We start from the raw sequence: 14,674 nt of genomic DNA, 5'->3' as shown, positions 1-14,674 counted from the left end.
CAGCTTTACTCACAACCTTCATTTACAGAAACACACAATCAGCACACTTTACCATGTAAATCATGTGTATGACTTTAAATTATGCATAAAATACATTAAGCTGTGAATGGGCTAAATGGTACAACATAATCTCACAACATATGAATTGTGAGCAATTAAATGTTACTACCGTTTATTTAGAGCAAAATGAGACTAAATGAACATTTGATAGCGCTCCACAACACAGCCTGCACATCACAGTGTACCTGTTTTGTGTTCCCTGGGTACCAAAACACAGTAAAAAAGACAGAAAATGAATGGTACTGTGTGTTCTTCGAAACTACTAACAACAAAATACCAGGAAGGAATTTACAAACTGGCACGTCTTTGAGTTCAGAGTGGAGCCAGACACAGATGTGATGGCAAAGCTTTTCATCCATGCAGCATTTTTCACAGGATTTCAAGCACACTTGTGTAAGCTGAGAGCAGCACTTGAGTTCAGCTCACGCGGGCTTGTTTTGTGTCAACTGTAAAGCTCGCCGGGGTCTATGTCCTCGATAAGGGATGTAAACATCCTCACACAAAGAGCTCCGACACTCGTTCAACATGACTCACCCAGAGAGTGAACTTTAAACTCGGGCGTTTTTCCACCAACAGACAAATGAAAACCATCATGCCAGCCGAGGCGACCTGCTTCTCTTTTTTTGTTTGATTTACAATCAGATTATCTGAGCTTCTGTTCTTTTAATATAACTGATTTTTCTGTCACGTTGCTGAGGACAAACAAGCCCTATAACTGATGAACATTCATATAAAGAGTGTATTAATCTGGTATGTAAATAGCATTTGATTACACTCATCAGGAGCAGTTGACTCAAGGAAACACAGCAGAGAACAGAATATTTACTGATATATTAATGACTAATCTGCTAGTTAAGCTCCCAGTTTCTCTCATGTTGTAGTTTGGACCATTAAAACTATGAAAGAGACTAACTGAAACAATGAGAGCGTTTTGTGTGGCGCCATGAAATTGTCTGAATGGAAAAATAAAATGATAGATTGTGCTCTCACAAATAATTCACTCAAATTACTAATTTGTAATATATGTAATTGTGCCGCCAGATTACCAGGTTGATTCTCTCAAAGTTAGTTGTTTAGCCAACAGGGGAAACAGCAGGGAGATAACCTCCTTAGGGGGAGATAGCAGGTCACAAGTATATGCTACATAAAGTATATGCTACATAAAGTATGTGCTACATAAAAGCTGGGAGCATGAAGATTAATTTGAGCTCAGCACTGTGTGTCATTTTTTTCTAGTAATAAATCTGTAATAAACACTGTGTTTTGGTTAGGCACCTATTCAAAATTTGAAGAATGTGTAAGGGCTTAGAACATTATGATAACATTACGATGGAAGTATATGATGGTCATTCCCATGCTCAATTGTGTCTCATAAGTTGTTGCAGCAATTTTGGGGTTGATACCATTTGTTATACAGGTTTGGTGCAAAATTTAACCATTTTTGACCACTTGAGAAATTATAAAAATGGTCAAAAATCCCTCCAAAATACCACATTAAACCTCAGCACCCTGTACTACTACTGTGATTTGGTTTCAAAAACTTTTGACATTTGGAGATATCTTGTGGGTATCCATAGAACCCATTTTCATTCAGATATCTTGAGGTGAGAGGTCAAGGGACCCTTTTGAGAATGGCCATGGCAGTTTTTCCCTCGCCAAAACTGAGCATAACTTTGGAGCGTTAGCAACAAGTTAGCATGACAAGGTTGGTATCAATGGATTCCTGGTTTCATTTGATACTAGTATCTTCACTGTAGCTTTAAATCTGACGTCGGGGCAGTGGAGGAGGTTAATGACTGATAAGATATACAGGATATGGATGCAAAATACATTTGTGGTTCAAAATTTGATATAGGAACTATTTATAAAGGAATACTTGAACCAGGTCAAGAATAACCCGCTCTATGCTGCGAAGGGTCCGAATATGAACTGTATGTGAGGGTTAAGTAGCTATTTTTTCAGGTTGTTGCTGTCGTAGGGACTCTGTGCTCCTCCTGCTCCTCCTGCTGCACCTGTCAGGGGGGCGGGCTCAGTGATGTCACCTGAAGCTGGGCAAAGGGGAGGTGGTGATGATCCGCCTCCATCATAGTCCGACTGCTTTAGGGGGAAGTTGTTTGTCGATTCGTCTGTAAACACTCGTCTTTCACCACAGATAATACACATGGCCAGAAAAACGTGTCGTCTTCAGTGAAAACGTGGGAGTACTATGCAGAGCAGCGCCTACATGACGCTTTTCTACAGATGTTCAGGATTTTTAGTGGATTTTAAATCGTCGTCAGGACAGTGAAGCTTCCGCGGAAGGATACAGAGCAACGAGATGGGAAAAACGATACTGATGGCGCTTCTGCTGGTTTACCTGCCGACAGGTGAGGCTTTAAAGTCCACATAGTAAACACACCTTTTGCCTGAAGTTCATACTTAATCCAGGTATAATCTGTTTTATCAGTTTATTGTAGAGTGAAGCCACTTGATCAAACAATCGAAACTGGGAAGTTGACAAGTTAATTATCGACAGGTGCAAACAAGACAAGGCCGTCTGTTGTCACGTGACTTTACCACAACTACTATTTTTTTGGCCTGCTCTCTAAAATGATAACATCCATCAGCTCACGCTGACTACGGTAGTCAACATTTCTTCACAATGATGTATCAGCTGTACTCAAGGATTTGTACTCAAAGCTACACACAACAGTACATCACATTATTATTATTATTATTATTATTATTATTATTACTATTATTATTATGGTAAATCTGCTGTTGATCTGAAATGATAAGTCAATTATTCTAGTTGATTAGAAAATGAATCAACAATTGAATACACTTTAAAGTCATTTATCAAGATTTATCAAGCAAAAACATCAAACATCATCTGGTGTCAGCTTCTCGGGTGTGATGATTTGCTCACTTTCTCTGTTAATGAGAATAATCAATAGTTGCGTGTCTATTCAGTATTTTGCCGATTAATCTATTAATCCTTTAGTCTATAAATTGCTTGAAAACTGTGAAAAATGCTCATTATAATTTTCTTAAGCCCAAAGTGATGCGTTTAAATTGCTTGTGTTGTCTGGCCCAACAGCCAAACCCCAAAATATTTCTGTTAACTATCACATGAAACAGAAAAACAGCAAATCTCCACAGTTAAGAAGCTGGAAGCAGAGAATTTTGAGCATTAAATGTTTAATTGATTATGAAAAGTTATTTTTCTGTTGTTCAAATAATCTATTAATTGACTATTTGTTTCAGCTCTGTTTCTATGTGTAGTAAACATTTTGTTGACAATGATGTACAAGGACAGATTCTTATGTACTTTATTTTATCTGAGTAGGACTGTGACTAATGGTTCTTTTGTATTATTGATTAATCAACTGAATGTTGATTTTGGTGAAAAACAGAAAGTCTTCAAGTTTGAGGGGCTGGAATCAGCACAAATTTCATGAAAAGTGTCTTAAAGTAAACTTAAAATGGTTGCGGATGAAATTTCTATTGATTGAGAAATAGTTTCAGATCAACATCTTAAAATTTCTGTGAAAAAGCAAATTTAAGCTGTCAAAGAAGGTTAGATTTGGTGTCAGATTTTTACAGGTCTGTGTTGTTGGTCCAAATGGTTCATAGTGGTCGTAGTTTTTAATTTAGCTCAGATTGTCTGTGTTTTCTTACCTACATCCTTGAGTGTCCATTGTTGATGATGTGATTTATGAGACTTGGCTGTCAAAATGTTTCATTGTGATTAACAAAGTATTCTATTTTTCTATTTGGAGACATTAATCAACTGAAGAAAAACTACCAACACGTCACAATTTTGGACGACTATTTCAAAGAGAGAGATTTTGACCTTAGATCCTAACTGATACTTTTCTCAGTTATAAGAGGTCACCTGTCATTAGCTTATTATCCTAAACTCTACACCTGATCATGATTGACAGCTGTTATTGCTTCTAATGTTATAGTAAAATATGTGCACAGGTAACGACTTCTGGAGTAAACTGTTAACCAGTCTGGTCAGATTCTTATCAATCCAGCATTCAGGAGCAAAGCCTTGACACAAACACACAAGAGGTTTTCTTTGTGAGTTACACATGTTAACTTCCATCTCATCTCATTCTCCGTCCTCCCTATTTCAGAGCTGCTCTCCATCCAGGTGAACGTTCCAGAGACTGAGAGGTTTACGACTCTGTTTGCCTCTGTGATTCTGCGCTGCGACTACTCCACTTCAGCGAACCCTCAGGATGTCCTGGTCACCTGGAGATACAAATCCTTCTGTAAAGACCCGGTGCTTGATTACTACTCCACAGGTGAGACCGCAGGTGGAGGGAGACCACAGCATATAGTTAAAAAAAAACATAGCAGTGTACATAAAAAATGGTAGTTTACATAGACAGTGATCTTTATCACAATAGTCGTCCTGTTTGGAGAACTGAAGATTAGTTTCGTTTCTATGACTACCAGTGTTGGTTTGATCCTTTTATATCATCATGGACATGAATTACCAAAACAGCAAATATTCTGGTTATTTGCTTCTATATGGGTGTTTGGCAGTTTTAAATCAAATGGTAAACTTGAAGGTTTGAACTTTAATGAGAAAACATTTTCAATGGTGGGAAAGTTGCCACGGACACCCGGTTCGTAATACTCATAATACTGCAAATGCAAAAGCTTTTATCAGTGGGCCATAGGCTCAATCACCATTGTGTTACCTCATTCAGCAATAAATAGTGACTTAAAAGACATTTATTAAAATGAAAATCTTCAAAATTATAAATTAAAGTTAATCAGCTGGTTGTTGCAGTTACACACCTGAAGGATTGAGTCAAAATGCCACAGATGTGATGGAGGTTTGAGCTTTGAGGAAAATGCTAATCTTCCGATCTTGGAAACAATTAGCATCTTTCATCCTTGTGTCGCTCTGTTTCTGAAGCCTATCAGGCCGCTCTGCAGCTGGGTCAGGACCCGTCCAATGACTGCCCAGACCGCCAGCGCACAGTTCGCACAGTGGTGCAGAAGAGAGGCCTTAATGAGCCCATACTGGGAGCAGACTACAGAGAACGCAAAATTACCATTCAAAACAGTAAGTGTGAACCCATCATAATAACAAGGTTGCTATGAACTGTCAATAGTCTCTCTTTCTCCACTGAATTGTGATCTAAGAAGATTTTAGAACACCAAACAAGTTGCAGAAATCTGCATACAAATAAGGAAAAATTTGTATAAGTATGTTTTTTTTTAAGTTAGAGTTTTTATTGTAGTATGTGAACATATGTTAGCATAGAAATATTTGCCAATCAGTGCACTATTTTGCCTAATTAATGGTCTTGTTAGCAGAACTGGAGAAGCTAAATTGAGTATATATTGTTCAGGAAAAAAGCAAAGATTTTGTGGCTTTTTTTGAATATCTTTTTCTTTTCATAACATTTTATTTGGATTTTGCTAGTTCAGAAGATATATGTTGACATTATTGTTTTATGTGTCAACAGAGGCTGACCTGGTCATCAATGAGGTGATGTGGTGGGATAATGGTGTGTACTTCTGCAATATTGATGCGCCTGGTGACACGACAGGGGACCCGGATCGTGAAGTTAAACTCATCGTGTACCGTAAGTTACCTCAGTTGTGGCACTCAAAGTCACATGGAGCATAAATATAATTTCTGAGGAAAATGTGTTTGTGAACTAAGAAAGAGATTGAATTATCAGTAATTTTGTGACCTCTGACCTGTTCCAGACTGGCTGACCATCCTGTTAATCATCATCGGTGCCCTCCTGCTCATCATGCTCTTCTGCATATGTTGCTGTCAGTGCTGCCCGCAGAAGTGCTGCTGCTACGTCCGCTGCCCGTGTTGTCCACAGACGTGCTGCTGCCCGGAAAAAGGTAAAGCACATGCTTTTTTTTGTTTGTTTTTTTTGTTGTTTTTTTTCCACAGCTGGTTATGAGGCAAATTGACATGAGCAAGTCAGGAGCCAGAAAGTTCAGTACTCCTTCAGTGTGAAACCATCAAACTACATCAAACTTAACAGTGCTTGAGCAAAGTTTTTCTCTTGTGACCTGTGATCTCTTCTTCACATATTTAAAATCTTTATACCACACTGGGATCATTTTAGTGTAAGTTAACATGAGGTCAGGGTGTGCTATTGGCACTGGCACCTGAGTGGATGTGACTGAGAGTGGAAGTCATGAATTTTATAATGACATTCATGAAGAAAGTGTATTTACTGTGATCAGTCCACATAATCGGGACAGTATCAGCCTTCTTTTATAATATTAACACAGTAAATAATAATCTAAATTATTGTATACAACACTCCATTTTTAACAGAGGTGTGCTGTTTTGCCATTACATCTGGAAATCGGACACTGTTATGTTGGTATTGATGAGCAAAATGCCTTTATCAGTTATGTGACTTAAACCTGCTTTTTCCTGAAAAAAGCTGCCTGCTGCAAACAACACTATTAGAGCAGTGAGATTGAACCAAAACAGTATAGTTGCAACCAGAAAGCTGAACAATGAGCTGAAATTGGCTATAAAGTATTTTGTTTATATATAATGTATTAATATAAACTATTTATTTTTTATTTTGGTATTTTGTCTTATGTTGCCTTATTATTTCATGACTTGTGAAAGATGTTATTTAACACATGAACACTAAATGTGTTGTGTATATATAGGTGTCTAATCTGTAATGTGTAGAAAGAAACTTCCTTTTTGTTTTGTTTCATAACGTGTAATAAGCAGCAATGGTTTGTGTTTCTTGAATGTCAGCTGTCAGAAGTCTTTATCTACATGTGGTATCTTTGTGTGTCACATAATCTCATATGAGATGGTCCATTTCAATGATATGACAGAAAATTTTAAAAATTCAAGTACAGTATTGTAAGTTTAACATGTGTCTTATTGATTAAAGCAGAACCCTATACAATGTGGATCATGTTTCATGTTTGCACTTTGCAAGCATCAGTAAATTCAGTTTTAGATCATTATCTGCTGCTTTTGAAATTACGAGAAACTGTCAAGTGGTGCAGGATCTGATAAGCATAGAAGCGTAAACACAAAGTGCATCATAGACAAAATGGTTTCTGATATAGAATCTGTACTCGTGCAAACCCATAAACCAAAATCTACTCCGTCATCACCGATATCAGAGTTGAGTCACACAAATGACCTTTAACCGTCTCTCTTCTCAGCTGTGATGCAGCACCGGATGATGCGACAGGCTCAGAAGGCTATGGCTCCTTGGATGAACGGCCAACCCATTTATGCTCCCATTAGCTCCAATGCCTCCTCTCAGGGCGTCCCCATACTGTATTCAGGTGAGTGACACAAAAGCACAAAGGACTTATTTTAATGCTTTATTGAATACTTTGTTGCTCCATTCTTGCCTAGACCCAAGATCGTGTGTTTGGTTTGGTTTCAGAAGTGGGAAGACACAATGGAAAAAAAAAAAAAACAGAGACTATGAATGCTATTTCCAGCATTTATATATTACATTTATATCAATCCAGCAAATAACACACTATAACTCTGGTTATCATGCTTTTGATGGTAGACCAACAATACAAATCCATGTAAATTGCTGTATTAGGCTTTTAATGAACTAAACCCACTTTCTGATAGATGTTATATTTGAATCTTTACTACAGAAAGAACAGTGTCCTTTCATGACTTGTCTTTGATTGATGTTCAGTTCTTGCAAGTTCTTTTATGAGAATATTAACTATATATTAAAATATTGATGAAAAAGATGTTTTTTGTTTACCCAAAAACATGCAAAAGAGATGACAGTAGACTTTTGTAGTGTCTGCAGATCTTTGTGTCAGACGGCATACAGGCTCTGAGGTTTAGGGCAGCCTGTATGTAGCCTGAGAGGTGAAAACCAAGTCTAAAAGTTCACAAAGAACTCACTGTTGCTTTTTAAGTTGGTGATGGTAATAATTGAAGGCATCTCAAATGAGCTAATCAACATTTCTAACCACGCTAAAATAAATGCTTGACTTTTGTCCAGGCTAAAACTATTGGATGGATTGCCATGAAATGTTGTACAGACATCATTGGTCCCCAGAGGATGACTCCTAATGACTTTAGTGATCCTCCAACTTTTCATCCAGTGACACTGTGAGGTCAACGTTTGTGGTTTTGAGCGAAATGGCTCAAAACCTTTTGATAGATTTCCATTGACATTCATGTCCCCTTCAGGATGAATTGTAATAACTTTGGTGACCGTTTTCATCTAGCGCTACCATCTGGTCAAAAATTCTGGAAATTATACACCCTTGTTTAGACTGATCAATATGTAATTAAGATTATTCATGTCTCCCCACTTTCTGTTTTTAACTGAGCTCACTGTCACTTTGGTTTCAGGCTCGTACTCGGACCACCCTGTCAAACAGAACTTTGCCATGGCTCCCATGCAGCTGTCACCCATGGCCCTGCAGCAGCAGCCCCCTCCTCCTCCTCCTCACCACTACCACATGAACGGCAGTGTGCATAGCAGTGTTCAAGGCACCAACCAGGTGTTGGACTACCTGGAGAACCAGGTGAGGGGGCTGGATACAGGACCACCTCCAATGGCTTCACGTGTTGTCCAAAATATGCCGCCATTACAGTCTCATCCTCAGCCCCAGCAGGCTCCTCCCGCAGTTCCCTACAGTCCCGGGCCTCCGAGTATGTTGTCAGCCCTGGATGACATGGGGGTGAGAGGGATCGAGAGAAGGGTGATCACCCTTCCTCCTATCATCCAGCGTGGACCCAGCTTTTCCTCACGCAGGGGGCCTGGAGGTGGAGAGGGAGTCAGGGGTGTCCCCAGAATGTCTAGCCAGTCCAGTGGGAGCACAATCCCCTCGGAAAGGGGCGTCCACAGAGACAGTCGTAGATACAGAGACGTCTCTCCTCCCAGGCGGGGGATCTTGCGTGATTACAGCGACGACTCCGACTGGGATAACAGGCGAGGGAGAGCGCCACACAGGGGCTCGAGAAATGAGAGAGGAAGCTCAGCAGGGAGGAGAGGAGGTGGGTCCAGGCCACGAACCCACAGTCGTGATGACCTGATGGAGGAGCTGCACAGCAGAGCAGCACGGAGGGAGAGGAGCTACTCACCTCCTCAGCGTCGCAAAGGGTCCTGGAGCTCAGATGAAGAGGACAACAGGAGAAGAAGGGGAGGGAAAGGGAAGGATTGGCCAGAGAAGCCCCCTAGCTACAACTCCATTGAGATCCAGCCTGGACACGGTAACGGGCAAAGGAACTACAACCATCTTTATGTAAGATCCACACACAAATACTGACACACACTCTGTATAAATAGTGTGCTGAGAATGATTCTCTTTGTGTCATTTTTCTATCTCCACTTAGTTTCCTTTTCTTTTTCTAGTTTCGACTTCTTTCTTTCGTCATTTGTTAGCCATGCTATCAGTGAGCGATGGCAATGTCAGTTGTTTGGTTGGTCGGTCCCACCACTTTGTTCCAGGCTGAATTATCTCTACAAATATTAGATGATTGCCATAACGTTTTGTACAGACATTCACGGTGCCCAGAGGATGAATCCTAAAGAGTTTGGTGATCCCCTGACTTTTCCTCTAGTGCCACCAACAGGTCAAACTTTTCACTTCATGTGAAATATCTCTGCATCTACTACATTGATGAGCAAAATTTAGACATTTACTCCTGATTAATTGTAATAACTTTGTTGATCTCCTGACTTTTCCTCAAGCACCATCATCAGGTCAAATTTTGAAGTCCAACACTTTGGTCTATGACCAAACACCTGCTAAACTAATTACATTCCCATCATCTTCAGCTATACTTTTTGTTTAGTGCTAATAAGCATGCTAAGATGCTAAACTAAGATGGTGAACATGCTAAACATTGTCATTATGAACATGTTAGCATTTAGCTCAAAGCACCACTGTGCCTAAATGCAGCTTCACAGACTACTAGCATGGCTGTAAATGAGTAGTCTTGTTAATTTCTTCATCTTTTTGGTCTCTCATTCTTCTTATGTGTGTTGAATCATCTCCTGCTTTAACTAAACCTTGCCTCTGTCTCTTTTCTCTCCTAGGATAGAAGTTCCCATAGCAGCACCAGCGTAGTCATCTGAAGCATTTCTTTCTTTTTGTTCTTTTCCTGAATGTTTCCACAACGGTGAAAATGAAGACAGACACTAGCTTAAAGGATGGGTTCGCAGTTTTTCAAGTGTTTTCCAAAACAATAGTCAGGTGCCCAAATGAACACCGAAATAGTTTTGTCTTGCTGTAATCATTCCTCATATTCATATGGGGGACAAAATCCACAAGCCTCCTTCTCGGCAAAGATGTATTTAAAAGTTCTCATATAGGCTTCAGATAAACTTTTAAATGCATTTTTACTCAAGACGACGACTGTGGATTTTGTCCTCCATCACTTCCATTGAAAGCGCAGTTGAAGGGATCTTTTAATGGTCAGTATGAACAGGGGTAATGATTACAGCAAGAAAAACATGTTTCAATGTTCATTTGGGCACCTGACTGCTGTTTTAAGACAGACTTGAAAAATTGTTAACCTGTCATTTTTATCTATTTGATCAGTGTGCAAGGATGTAGTTGTTATGAAGTTGTTGTTGTGACATTTGATAGTGAGTCCTGAAAATGTGTGTATGTAGTTTACTCTTGATGCACTGTATGTAATTGCTACAAAAATGCCTTTTTTTACATATGAAGAATCGTTATATTAAATGTTGTAATTTGTGTGTTTTTCTTACTGGTGATGGATAAATGTATTCTGCATTTGGTGTTTGTGAAGTAAATGTAAACATTTAACAGTTTAACCAAACAGATTGAACATGTTATTTGTGTTTGTGCAGAGAATACACAATGTGTAATCCTGGATTTTTTAAAGTCATTTCTTATTTTTGCATAATCATATATATTATTTAAAGTGGTTCTTTTTCTATCTTCATCCATAGTAACATTATTTGTAGGAAGGTGGATGGAGTTAGTGGACATCACTGACTCAGTCTGAAAACTTTGCATCAACGCCAAACATAATATTGATTTCGCAATAATATTGGTTTTTTTTTTTGTTTTGTTTTGTTTTTTGCTTTTATTATGAACAAAAATAGAGGTGTGCTGCCATCAAATGTGTACTGTATCTCTCTATATAAAGCAAGGAATCTGTCTGTCGGTATATATGTGGGTTTGTCCTGTCCTTGTCACGTGTCTCGAGAACCGTTCATCTGATCTACTTCATACCTGGCAGGTGGATTGCTGGGGAAATGAGGAAGTGCAATGTCGATGTGTGAAGATATTTGGATGAGCGGTTCTTGAGAAATATATAAAAATACCTCATAAATGACGTTGAATTGTTTACAGACAGCCCCACATGGTGGTCAGAGGTGGGATAACATCCGTAGTGATGAGAACTACCATAGAGAATGAATTGAAAAACTTTAGAGAATTAAGCTCTATGTGTTAGGTGTTAAGGGAGCATCGGTAAATTGTAGGGTCTCCCAATAACCTGCATGTGAGGCATTTAGGGGAGGAGCACAACTCTAGGTATTGAGAAATCATCCCATCCCGAAGAGGCACGTTTTGAATGGGCACTGCACTAGTAATGGTAATTTTGGTAGTCTCCAAACATCACAGCAAAACACCAATTTATTGATACGATAGATTTGGAATACATCTACGACCAGACAGCTCATCGACTGCAAGATCAAAAATGAGGCTCTAGGGATACAGGTTGAGGTGCTGAGAGCTCACCTCCTTTTCTGCAGAGCAACACATTGCCTACAAGGAGGAAAAAGTTAATGAGCTTTCCACCAGGCTGGAGGCAGAGACCAAAGAGAACAAGTTTCTGTGGAAAAAGGTGGAGCGCCTGACCAGTGAGATTCAGGGTGAGAAGGCCAGGAATCTGAAGCTCAGTGATCAGCTGCAGCAAGTAAGAGACACCCATGAGGAGCAACTTGAGACAGAGAGGAAGTCTCATGCTGAAAGGGTGAGCGAGGACGAGGAGATGCTCAATAAACTGAGGGCTGAGCAGGAGGCCCTCCGTCAAACCATGGAGCAGCAGATGGAGAACATAAAAACAAGACTTGGGGAACAGACCTCCACCAGCCTTGAGCTTGCCACTCAGCTCCAGGCTGAGAAAGAGGCAAGAATGACTCAACACTCAACTGACACTCCTACACTGCTGTGACTCAGCACCCCCTGTTTTAATATAAATACTCTGTATGATTGTATTTTATAGTACTGTAGTTGTATTGATGTATTATTGAGTTGTTATGTTTTCTTTTCCATCTGTTATCACCGTCTTCATAACATACAACAAAGTCATTTACAGAACAGAAAATGTTCTGATCTTTAATGGTTGTCCAAACAGAAAATGAGAATCTCCTATACTGGCACGCCATCAACATTTAAAGGATTGTTCAGAGTGAATGACTACACATTTATCTAAATATTGCAGTTGAATGATGCACTCAATCAAGGGATTATAGCCATTTTTTGTCATATACGCATGCTTACAAGAATTTGGCCAGGTCATATTGGAAAATAATAGGCTTATTGAATACCAAAAAATAAACCACTTAGCTTTTTACAGGTTCAGTCAAATTGGGTTATGTACCAAATTTTGAGAACATTATATTAAAGTTGTAGCCTACATGTGGAGAAGGAAAAAAAATTGCTACAAATACAAAATGGTGGAAAATGTGTAGGCAGAAACTGGCGTGGCCTATATGACAGTCCATGGTTGGACCAAGCAATCAAGAAAAAAGTAGTTTCTACACTTCAAGGTTCAAGAGTTTTGAGGTAAAGCGTTAAATGCTAAGTGTACATATAGTGGCCCCATCTTCTTCCTCTTCCTGATTAATTGGCCTTAATGAACTTTCCACCAAATTTGACTGAAATCTGTTCAATAATTGAAAGATCCTCTCCAACCATGATGTAAGATGTATATAAAATACTCTACTTTGAATAATTATTTGTGTCTGATATGGTTTTTCCACAAAAAAGGGTCAGTTGACTTGTTAAAATCCTTAAAATGACATCTAGTCCTTCTCCCTCATTTGAAATGACAGAATCTGTAAATATGCAAATATATTTCTTTTCAGAAGTTTAACTGTTGGACACATGATGTCTCCTACTTCACTATTAAGTTCATTCTCAGTGTTTGTGCACTGGAGGCTTCAAGTTTACTCATCACACTTGTGTAAGTTACATATTGGACCAGGATTGGCTTCAAACTAGTGTTTTAAATAAACCTTTTTTAGATACAGCTACTGTGAACTGGATCATTTATATACTTACACATGAAGATACATACAGAAAACCGGTAGCCAAAAGAATACACCTGGTTGCTAGTTTATTAGGTACACCTAGTTTAAACTAATTCAGTCTAAATACAACATCCATACAATAAATGCTAAAGTACCTTCACAAAGGTTATAATGTAAAGTTTGTATTGAAGCTGTATTGGAGGCTGTAGTTTCTTTTGCTGTTGAAATACATTGTGTTGTACTGAAAGCTGTCACTTATATGTTGTCCACCCCATTTCTACTAGTGAGTATAGACTAAATATTTAATACAATCTCCAAAGAAAGATAGAAGGAAAGCTTTTAGACATTTAGTATTCCAGTGGTATCCCTGGGTCTCTGGGAAAAAATACAATGAAACTGCCGTTTATAGTGCGCTGTGTACATTGCAGTTGATAAGAAAGAGTTAGAGGCAACCTAGGGACCCCAAATACTGTTAAAGGACAGGTTAACAATTTGTCAAGTCTTTCTCAAAACAACAGTCAGGTGCCCAAAAGAACATTGAAATAAGTTTTTCTTTCTAATAATCATTCCTACTGTTCATACTGACCATTAGAAGATCCCTTCATAAGCCACTTTTAATGTCAGTGATGGGGACCAGAATCCACAGTCCTCCTTCTGTGCAAAAATGTATTTAAAAGTTTATCTGAAGCTAATATGAAGCTTCAGTCCAAATGAGCCAAATAAATTAGATATCTTTCAATGTTACAAAAGTCCCTCTATTTGTTACTATTCTTCCACCACAGCTGAACAGGTAATCATGTCTGGGGAAACAAAGAGGGAATTTAATGCTAAAAAGACTGTAAATGTGGCAGATATTCACTTGGCCCTCATCACTTACATTGAAAGCACATGTGAAGGAGATCTTTTAATAGTCAGTATGAACAGGAGGAATGATTACAGTGAGGAAAACCTCTTTCAGTGTTCATATAGACACCTTACTGTTGTTTGAAGACAGACTTGAAAAACGGTGAACGTCTCCTTTAAACTGACTCTGCCTGTACTCTCTGCCAGGGAGACACTGGTGTGTCCAGCAGAGGGAGCCACAGGCTTTAATATGATCTGCAGCGGTCAGATGGTTTTGTCTTCTCTATGTTTCACTGGTGTTTATGTCAGTGCATGACTAAGAGTTACAACAAATCTCTTTTTTCCTCAGCTGTAGGTTTTATGAAACAGAATCAATCCATGAAACTTAAACAATGGCATAAATATACCGTCAATATTATTATATAAGCGGCAGAATGACGAGCTCTTTGTCAGTAGAAGATCCATTCAAACAAAGCTATGCTGTGTTTGGGGGAGCAGATGTTGAAGATGGAGGCTCTGTTTACAAAGAG

The 14,674-nt window shown here is 38.9% G+C and overlaps 1 protein-coding gene across 2 annotated transcripts; it reads left to right on the top strand.

Annotated features, from left to right (window-relative positions):
* Window positions 1-2,117: 2,117 nt before the first annotated feature.
* Window positions 2,118-11,209, top strand: ildr1b (immunoglobulin-like domain containing receptor 1b). 2 transcript variants are annotated; one of them, XM_067603851.1, is made up of 8 exons: window positions 2,118-2,426; window positions 4,185-4,355; window positions 4,979-5,128; window positions 5,535-5,654; window positions 5,782-5,928; window positions 7,240-7,365; window positions 8,414-9,309; window positions 10,112-11,209. In XM_067603851.1, exons 1-8 carry the CDS (start codon window positions 2,378-2,380, stop codon window positions 10,121-10,123), a joined length of 1,671 nt encoding a protein of 556 aa, XP_067459952.1. In that variant the 5' UTR covers window positions 2,118-2,377; the 3' UTR covers window positions 10,124-11,209. The 2 variants fall into 2 exon arrangements, with proteins under 2 accessions (XP_067459952.1, XP_067459951.1); XM_067603850.1 differs by having other exon boundaries at window positions 2,119-2,426; window positions 10,107-11,209.
* The last annotated feature ends 3,465 nt before the right edge of the window (window positions 11,210-14,674 follow it).

This window comes from Thunnus thynnus, chromosome 11 (assembly GCF_963924715.1).
Source record: "Thunnus thynnus chromosome 11, fThuThy2.1, whole genome shotgun sequence".
Lineage (NCBI taxonomy): Eukaryota > Metazoa > Chordata > Actinopteri > Scombriformes > Scombridae > Thunnus > Thunnus thynnus.
Note: the sequence above shows the minus strand (reverse complement) of the source record. Positions and strands in the feature narration are given on the sequence as shown.

Bases quoted from the DNA above. Each gene is read 5' to 3' on its own strand.
- ildr1b (XM_067603850.1), top strand. From the start codon at position 2,378: ATGGGAAAAACGATACTGATGGCGCTTCTGCTGGTTTACCTGCCGACA. The intron at 5,129-5,534 runs GTAAGTGTGAAC...ATGTGTCAACAG, and splicing joins CAAAATTACCATTCAAAACA to AGGCTGACCTGGTCATCAAT. The intron at 5,929-7,239 runs GTAAAGCACATG...CTCTCTTCTCAG, and splicing joins GTGCTGCTGCCCGGAAAAAG to CTGTGATGCAGCACCGGATG.